Raw genomic sequence first — 10,106 nt, 5'->3', positions numbered from 1 at the left:
GTGTTCATTATAACTTAAGTGCCTAGGAAAGATTCACACGAGATCGACAACGGAAATACAGCTTTCGCCAGAGGGAAAGTTGTGAGCAGAATGAATCGGGAGGGAAAGAGAGAGGGAGATGAATACGAGGGACAATTTCTTTTGTTTGGAAGGAGAAGAGGGAACGTATCGGAAGAGAATAGGCGAGTGACAATCTAATCTAATCTTTCCCTTCTCCAATTTTGAAGAGAGAGGAATTTGGCCAAACAAAACTCAGCTACACAGTTATAGTGGTTTCTCACCCATACTTGAAACAAGCAACCCTATGAAACCAGATTGTGTCAACAAAAAATAAATCACGATTTTTTACAAGAAAAATAGTACGGAGAAAGATATTATTATATAATTGTCGATACATATAAGATAAGATCTAAGAGCATATAATATTAATCGAACACTTTACCAAGACAACGACAAACATAGATTGATTTCATAAATTGATTTGCAGCTTTCAAATAAGCTAAAAGTATTTTGTCTTCAACTCCTAAGTCAATTTTATGAACATCAAATATTGATCGTTTTTATTCTTAATATTACTAGTTTAATCCATTTGAAACTAGCTAGAATAAAGGGCACATTTTCTTAATGTACAATAAGAAAAGAAAGAAGTAAACAAAATTTGTGCATCTATTTAGATGAAGAAAATCCAAAACTTTTGGTTTTTACACTTTATAGATGAGAAAAAATGTTGTGGGTTGCGAAATGTCACTCTGATTTTATCAACTTACATCTTTGGCCACTAAATACGACATATAATTGCAACTCAGTTTAGATAAATTTTACCGTAAGAATTTTATGTGATTTTTCGAAGTGAAAAATTTAAGCTTGCGTGGGATGCATGATTGAAGCTGCTTTCATGCCATGGGCCTGTGATAGGGGACATCTCATATTCTCAGGCCCTCGGTCAAATGAATATTTCTAAAACATCGCTCATTCAATTGTTAGCCCTAGTGGTCCATAAAATTCACAATTGTAGCCTCTGTTACAATCCCGAGAAGTTTGAGCAAAAAATTGTGTATTCTCGGAGTAAATTTTTTTGGTATTCAAAGACGCAATAACAGCCATCGATTTCAAAGGAAGACAGAGATCGGAATCACGCAATTTTAAATTGAAGGGTTCAAATCACATGTAAAGTACTGAGAAAATTAACTTCAAGTTTGTGTATAAGCGTGTGGCGTGTCATGATTGCAATTCTATTTGAATGTGGAGATTGGGGACATAAATGTGGAATCGAACTGAGATAATTAACTTTAATGTCAGATTGAGGTTGATTGTGTAGAAAATTTACACCGCTTGCTCTGAAAGTTTTAATTGTTACGAAATATTTTAAAACACATTATATTACTGTATACATGTATATATTTTTATATTGTCAACATAGTGTAAAACTACATAGAACATGCTGCATACGTAATTGAGGAGAAAATATTCAGTGATTCCCAGTTGTACGGGTTTTCTTAGATCATAAAATATATATATAGTGGTTGCTTCTCACTACTTCATTATCCTTCATGGAGCGCATTTTTTTGAGTTTAACCAATGACCTCTTGACATATGTATTTTGACGTGAAATCACAAAAAATTGAAAATTTGTTCCTCAATTCTCTCTCTCTTCGTCCTATTTCGGCTAAAGTCACCTTTGCGCGTCCACCGCCGACGCCGGTCAGGGCCAACATTTTGCGCATTCAAACCAAGCCATCCCTCCACCATCCTTGTTGTTAGCTTCGTCTTTGCCAGAAGGAGTCCTCCATCTCCATCGTCTTTGTGATCATCTTTATCCATTTTTGGCCTGAGCAAATGGCCAAAAATCTGGAAAAATAGAAATCTCTTGAGAAAAAAAATATGGGGAAAAGTCTTTGAGACAAGGAAGGGGCAGAGAGGGTTGTCACGACCTTCTCGAATTTTTTTGAAGGTGAATTATTCGAAAGGGCTAATGGATTACTAAGTTCGAAAACTTGGCACGGACCCTCTCAAGTCCTACCAATCGCGACTTGATGTTAAAAATTAATCTATTCAAACATGCAATTATACTCAATTTGGAGCCGTCACTAACCAATTAGGGCTGGTTAGAAAGCCAAGTAAAGTATTGGAGAATACTTTACTATTGTGAACCAGAGATTCAATAGGTCCGGACACTAGATTAGTCTAACGCCATTTCGGTACCTTTTTATTTTAATTTTAAAAATATTTTGTAGGCAATGTTGATTAATTTAAACTTAAGCTACTAACATGCAAATGGTGGTCATGTGGATGCACAATCAATAAAATAACATTCAAATAAAAAAAAAACTAATAAAAATGCATGTCCCAAATATGATTTCTAAATGACATGACACTTAATTTTTTTTTAAATGTTAATTATATGCAATCTTAATTTAACTTAATATGCATGGATTTATTTTAATGACATGCGAGATGCAATTCATATGGTATGACTTAAATTTATCACTATATATATGCAATCTAATTTATATAATCTTAAATATGCATGTGCTACGTGATATGTGATGAATGACATTGTATTTCTACATGCATACTCTTTTATGATTTTTTTTTTATGATGATTCATTTTTTAATGCATATATGCAACCTATGCTAAATAATGATGATATGAGATTAATTATAAATTAACCTATTAACTAACTAAGGAAATGATCTTTAGCTTTTTTTTTTTTTTTTTTGACATAATGTTTTTTATTGAAAAGAAAGTGACTTAATGGTGCAATGATCATCTTTTAGCATTTTCCTTTTTATTAAAAAAAAATTAAACTATAACTCATATGGCATGCATAACATTTTTTGTTCCTCTTTTGTTTTACTAAATGAAAATTGACTTAATCTAAAAATATCTAGGTGTGTTGCTTTAATATGAAATGTGTATGGACCTAAGTACCTAAGTTCTAGACATGACAATATTTTACTAATAAACAAATTCTAATTAAACCTATTATGCAAATTAATTGAATATGTACCTAATATTTTTTGGATTCTTTTTATTGAAATTCGGAATTAAAAAAAACTAATTAGACTAACTAAAGTGAATGATATTCTAGTTTATTTTAGGGATCAATTTAACTTAAACTATATCTTATTTTAAAAGCTATATAAAAAATCAAGACATGCCAACATTATTTAAAATTAGCCCTAACAAAAATCACCCATCTAAAAGTATAATCTAAAATTATAATCCTATAAATGCAATTCTAATTTACTAACCCTAAAAATACAGTCCTAATTTACTAAACCTAAATGCTCTAATGCAATATTTAGATTTGTTTGATTTTCTGATTTTTAGTTTTTTTTAAAAGATAAGTAATTATTAAATCTAAACTATCAACAAAATAAAGGATTAAAATAATCGAAAAAAATAACATGTTGTCTCACATGTCAAATTAACGATTATCTTAACCCTAATTATCACGACAAAGAGTTTAAAATAATTAAAAACCTGATCCGGAGTCTTACAGATCAAATTAATAATTATAATGATTTAACAATTAAAATTTTACCAAAAAGCCCAAAAATTAATATAATTAAAAAAATGATCCGGTGTCTCTCGGATCTGGACAAAGCCTTAAGGATAATGTCTAAACAATACAAATAATTAACATTAATATACCATGTTCTAACTTAAATAATAATAACAAAACTTAAAATATAAACAAATAAATGAATAAAAAATAAATAAACCACTTAAGGCTCAAGAGAGGACAGTGGCGTCGACGGGGAAGCGGATCGCAAGCGGAGGCGGTGCGGTGGCGCGGCGAGGTCAGGAGAGGCGGGCTTCGAAGCTCCGGCGAGGGCTGGGCAGCAACAGATCGCGGCGGCGTCAGGCTCCGAGCGGCCGTGCTACAAAAGCAACAGAGGCGGCGTCGGATTTGGGTGCTCGCGGCGTCGGTGTTGCTGGGCGGAGGTGCAGGCGCGCGACTGACAGTGGGCTCAGGCGGAGGGAGACGAGCGGCGACGGGCGGTGCAGAGATGGTGGCGCGGCGAGGTCAGGAGCGGCGGGCTTTGGAGCTCCGGCGTCGCGCTGGGCAGCAGCAGGTCGCGATGGCCGGCGCGGGTTCTCGGGCTGCTGCAGCGTCTCGGGGGATCGTCGGGTGCTAAGCGCGAGTTGCTGCGGGTCGCAGGTTGCTGCGCGGCGAGGCTTGCGGGTGCTGGTGCGCGGAGGGAGCGGGGCGCGGCGATGAACTCAAGCTATTGGCGAAGGGAGAGCAACGAACGGGTGAGCTACTTCGGAGTGGATCACTAGCAGAGGCGGGAGCAGTAGATCTGGACAAAGACGGGGCCGGCGGCGCCGAGGGTTGAGGCGCAGTGCTACACGTCGAGGGGCAAAGCCGGCGGGATGACGATGGCGGAGGGGCAGGCCGCGGGTTGAGCGGGCGCTTCGCAGGTGAAGGGGAAGCTCCGGTGGCAATGGGCGGCGAGCGTTCCGGCGTCGGGTTGCAGGCGGGGGCGCAGCCGTGAAGCTGCAGATGTCGGCTCGGTGCAACGATGGGTGAGTAGGGTGCGGCAGGGGCTGGTGACGCGGTGGAGAACGGCGTGCGGCTTCGTGGAGAAGGAACCCACGAGGAAGATGAACAGTATACGCTCTCTTTCTCTCACCTGACACTCTCTCTCACTTGTCTCTCTCACTCTCTGCCGAAAACCTCCCCCATTCACTTTCTGCCACTGTAATTTTTCTCTCTTTTCCTTGCTCACGTCAACTTCTTCTCTCTTTCTCTTCAGTTTGTTATTTTTTCTTGGACGAACAATGAAGAGAAGCCCCCCCCTTCCCTTTCTTTCCTTTTCGCACCCCCTATTTATAAAGCGAAAATTTGAATTTGTTTCCGCCGGTAGAGATTTTCGCTCAACTTCTCAACAACAAAGTAGCTACAAAGGAGGAGGAAAAGAGAGAAAAAAAAGATTTTTAATTTATTTTATTTATTTCCATATCGGAATACACTTGCCAAGTGATGATTGGCCAAATTGACAAAAAAAAAATGCACTCCACGTGGGATGATGACACAGTGAGAAGCAACCACTGAATATTTTCTCGTAACTAAGGATTTCAGAATTCTAAAATAAGCAATTGATTATCGAAGAACTAACCCATTTAAGACAGGTTTTTTCTAACAACATCGATCTTAGAAGAACACGTTACACACTACTAAAACACATACACACACAACTTGACATTCAGGACTTAAAATCGACTGTGGCGACGATGCCAAACTTCACGTACATAGATGCTGCGAGGTGGGACAGAAGTGCTCCTCATCGGATCATACTTATTGCACCTCAGAAGTTTCTTATGGTGTCAACTTTTTGGTGGATAACCGCATTAAAGATTGGAGCTGTGACTTGCCACGAGGACCTTTTGTTCTGATGTAAGTTCTGTACTCCTCGTAAGTCATCGGAGAGTAGAGGGCGGGCCGGTCCTCGGTCACGAACTCCTCGGCGGGTTGAATCAGGAGGTCGCTCTTGGGGTTGTAAAAGAATGCCAACGAGACTCGCTCTTTCGCCGAATTCACGACCACCCTATGCTCTACGCTCCTGTAAATTGCATTTGTCACCACCTAAACGTTCACGCAGAAGCAAAGAGAGTTAGCACTTCTATGTTGCTTGCTGTTCGAGAATAAGGGAGGAGGTTTGAAGGCGGTGAGCCCACATGCGTCTCAGGTCATACATTGAATTTAACGTTCTGAAGTTAATATTGTACGGAATATATGTACAAGTATCGTTTCGCCACATATATAGAGAGGGAACCAGAGGGATGCACCTGCATCTGGTCACCTAGGTTGACGATGAAAGCATTAGGGATGGGCTCGACCGTGACCCACTGGTCTCCTTGTCGCACCTGAAGACCTGCCACGTGCGGGTCGGGGAGGAGAAAGGTCAAGAAGCCCGGGTCGGAATGTGCGGAGAGGCCGAGAGTGAGGTCAGGCTGAGGGCATTTTGGGTAGAAGTTGGCCCTCAGGCATGCCCCGAACTCCTCTCCTCCAAACGCTCTCTCAAAGTAGTCTCCTTCAAATCCCAAGCTCCTTGATATTAAGCTCAATAATCTTTTGCATAGTTCCGTAACTTCCTTCCCATACTCTGTTATGAGCTCCCTGCGTTGAATTAGCCAATATACTTGTTAAATACTTATCATAATATTTGAATATCATACAATCTTTTTAACTGTTTAAATTCCCAAAACAATCAACTATAGTTCATCTACTTTATAGATGATAAAAGAATAGTTAGCTATGATCCTACGCAACTTTACAATGGTCTTCTATTAAGAAACGGCATCAACGCATAAATGATTTACAAAATGGCATGATATACTTAATAGAAAAGTATTTTAGTAAATGAATCGTACTAAAGATGTCAACAAATCCTGGTTTCTATATCCTTCCGTTCATGCTCATCAACCTTTGTCCTCTCTGATCAGAATGGAGGTTTAATTTGTCCTGTTATTATGTGGCTTAAGAAGCCAAGTTACTAAATTATGTTCAACGAGATTAACGAGGTCGGTGACCTGCCGACAAGAAAAGGAGGGTCTAATTTGAGGGAAATGTCGGCGCCCTTTAAATGTCTTTGAGCTGGACATGACATGATGTGCACTTTCTACCGTCGTTCCTGCTGGGGCAGAGAGAGAAGTTGAATCTTCTAGATTTTCGGGCCAAAAGGATATGAGCAATTATTGCCCGCACTCAAATTACGTGAGTTCAATGCATATCCACAGTTGGATCAGGCGTATCTTGGGCGTGCGTCTACTAGTTTTCCAAAAGATAGAAAATTGGGATGATTCTTCAGAAAAGAAAAAAATAAAAGAAGAAAAGATGCAGCCAAACCGCTGCACAGCACCGCTCTTCCCAGATAATGCATAAAACTTTAAAAAACACGGCTGATTTTCCTAGTTGTAAAGATTTCCTAAAAACGGTATAAACACAGGAGAACTCCATCATCACACTGAATCTAGTATAAACATGAAAAGTTCTGTAGGCGGCTTCATCCACCATTGACTTTGCGGCGGATCAAAGAGTGGAATAGTTAGAATCACAAAACTAAATGATAGATAAAACTACTTGTGGATCTTTTTATTATCCACCGATGGTCCTGTGGCCTTATTTTCATCATGTTGGGTCCTGTGGCCTTATTTTCATCCTCAGGGAAGATGATCGTCATCGTATAGTATAGTGACCACACTACATAGGATCCATCAAGTGTTTTGGTTTCGAATTTCTTTCGATTTGATTTCCATATCGGATCAATAGAACATCCCTGAATTGATCGGATTGGATTGGGTTTCAAAGAAAACTCGATGTGTTGACACTAGGTCATCTAGTAAATAATAAGTACTCGTGAAGAGTATTAAAAAAAAAATAACCTAGTGTCGATAATACATAACAATTGGTAGATGATTTGGACTTTGGTTTCATTCTTGTTTGGACAATAAAATTCTTACCCAAAAAGGCACTATCGTTATGTAAATTAAAATTTTAAAACTGACATGTTAAAATCGAGTTATTATTAAATGATGTGTTATATTGTATTTGAAATTATGGTATACTGTATTTAAACAAGTGAACGAGTCCTAACCAATATCCCATAAAACTCTTACTTACCACTAAATATAGAGTTTTAGCGTATCAATCTTAATATACCTAATATTGTGCACAAACTATGTAAGAACCCAAAAGAAAACTGTCAATCTATGAGAACCAATAAAGGCGTGAACATAGCAGAAGGAAAACCTGCACGAGAGTGGGATTGCCGGCCATTTGCTAGGGTTCCTGGCCGAGCGAGGCGAGTAGTAAAGAAAAAAGTAGTCGGACCAATCGAGCGTGGCCTCCCTCTCCACCCCGATCCGACTCCCGTACCCTTCGTACGTGCTCGGGTTGTTCGCGTACTCCTGCTTCGCCTCCACCGGCAGCCTGAAGAACTCCCTCCACGCCTCCCTCGCCGCCCCCATCAGCTCTTCGCTCACCCCGTGGTTCACCACCTGGAAGAACCCCCACTCCCGGCATGCGTAAGAGATGCGCTCGAGGAGGAGGGTGGACCCGTCGGCGCTCGACATTATGCCGGCGAGGTCGATAATGGGTATATTAATGCCATTGCGGTTGCGGTCGCGATCTTGAGGGGCGAAGTTGGGAATCGGCGAGGGCCGCTCGGAGGGCGGCCTCACGAAGCGCTCAGGGATACGCGGGATGCCGCTCTCCGATAAGGCTTGGACCCGGACGATCGGCTCGGGCCAACTTTGCAAGCTGCTCGTCATCATTCTTGTCTTTTGGGAGGGAGAAGAGGGGGGGGGGGGGAGCGAGAGAGAGAGAGGGAACTAGTCGCCTTTTACGAATAAAAGAGCAGGGTTTGTGTGTGAAGTGGAGTGAGGGGGTTGTGGAATATATAATCGGGGAAGTGAAGTTAGCAAACAATTGTGGCGCCGTGAAGAAATTGAATAGGTTCAAGTGTTCACTCGCCACATGGGGAACGAGGGTCAAAGTTTATTTCTTTTTTTCCAAATGTGCGAAAACAACACTCGATCATGTCATTTCCTGATCGTGATCCAAGACCAGCCCAAGTTAAACTGTCGTCCACTTTGTACGTTAAAATGCTGACAAATCATCCGAGATGCACCGCGCACCTCACTGCCTTGTTGACGTGCGCTGTTGGGCAGGAGACCACGTTCCTTTCTCCTGAACTAGAATAATGCCACGAGAGAGAGAGAGAGAGAGAGAGAGAGGAGGGGGGTGCGGCGCGTGTTGCCGTACAGATTTAGGGTTAAAAGATTAGGGTTCTTCATTCAGGAAAGAATTAGGGTTCCTGTTTTTTCAGGAGTAATCATTAACTATCTCGTCGATCAGTTTTCAGGAGTAATCATTAACTATCTCGTCGATCAGGAGCCACAACTAGCAAAGGTAGGAAGGCATTTAAGCAGCTTCCATAGGTGGCGAGCGGAACATCTCTCCGAAGGGAGAAGGAAGAAGGAAGCTACTTCGGACCCTTTAGGCGTGTTTGGTAATCATTATATTTTCAAGAATAATTTTTGATAAAAAGATAATTCTTTTTTATTTTGTTTTCAGAAGTAATTTCTGAGAAAAAAAATGTATTTGATAACTGTACAAATTTTTAATTCTAGAATAGAAAAAGAACATAAATACATTTGGTAATTATATAAAATTTCCATTTCAATTCTTTTTTAATTATTTTTTTAGATGAGTGTAAATTTAATATTGAATTTTCATGGATCACTCACCAATATAATTATCTTCTTATGAGTGAAGAAATCATATTATATTTTATTATATTATCAATTTCAAAAGAATTCAAATTTATATTTCTATTCCATTCTAAAATTTTATCAAATCATAGAAATTCTATTGATTAATTATATTTATACTAAGTAATAAAAATATTAGCTAATCAAATTTTTAATAAATAGTAAATACTAAACTATAGTATAAACTATAAATATAAATACTAAATAATAAATTAAAATAAAAAATTAAATATGTATTATACATATATATAGCAAAATTTCAATTCCTACTTCAAATAATTTTTTTATTTTTATTATATTTTTCCTTTCTTTCTCCACTTCTTCTTCTTCTTCTTCAAGGTGGCCGGTCGTCGGCATTGGGACGACCGGTGATAGGCTAGATGAGGGCCGACGACCTCATCGGAGCATTGCTGGCCGAGCCGAGCCGGCGCTTGGGCGAGGCTCGACTCGCCGTGGCGGATGGCGACGTTCAGCGGGAGGCGGCGGCGGCGGCGGCAAGCAGCAATGGCGGTAGCAGCAACACTTGAAGAACAAGAGAGAGGGAAGAAGAACAAGAAGAAAGAGGAGAAAAAAGAAAAAAATAGGTAGACTCGATTCTAGAATTGTTCTTGAGAACAAATAATCAATTTTTTTTTTTATTCTTGATTTTACTTCAAATCTGTTTCTGAGAACAAAAATTTTACCAAATGAGATTCTGTTCCAAAACTACTCTCGGAAACAAGAAAATAGAAATAAATACCATTTGACCGGTTACCAAACAAGCCATTCACGGATGGCTTGAAAACCCTATAGTGAGGCTTTGCTGCTATTAAATTTGGAA

At 39.6% G+C, this 10,106-nt stretch overlaps 1 protein-coding gene across 1 annotated transcript; it reads right to left on the bottom strand.

Moving 5' to 3' along the window:
* Positions 1 to 4,934: 4,934 nt before the first annotated feature.
* On the bottom strand, positions 4,935 to 8,306 carry LOC104427845 (probable 2-oxoglutarate-dependent dioxygenase ANS). The gene is made up of 3 exons (XM_010040866.3): positions 7,764 to 8,306; positions 5,801 to 6,131; positions 4,935 to 5,597 (listed from the first exon to the last, which is right to left on the bottom strand). The coding sequence occupies exons 1-3, from the start codon at positions 8,285 to 8,287 to the stop codon at positions 5,331 to 5,333; spliced, it is 1,122 nt and encodes a 373-aa protein (XP_010039168.2). The 5' UTR covers positions 8,288 to 8,306; the 3' UTR covers positions 4,935 to 5,330.
* Positions 8,307 to 10,106: the final 1,800 nt, after the last annotated feature.

The sequence above is a fragment of the Eucalyptus grandis genome, chromosome 11, assembly GCF_016545825.1.
Source record: "Eucalyptus grandis isolate ANBG69807.140 chromosome 11, ASM1654582v1, whole genome shotgun sequence".
NCBI classification, from domain to species: Eukaryota; Viridiplantae; Streptophyta; class Magnoliopsida; order Myrtales; family Myrtaceae; genus Eucalyptus; species Eucalyptus grandis.
This window is presented reverse-complemented; position numbering and strand designations above follow the sequence as displayed.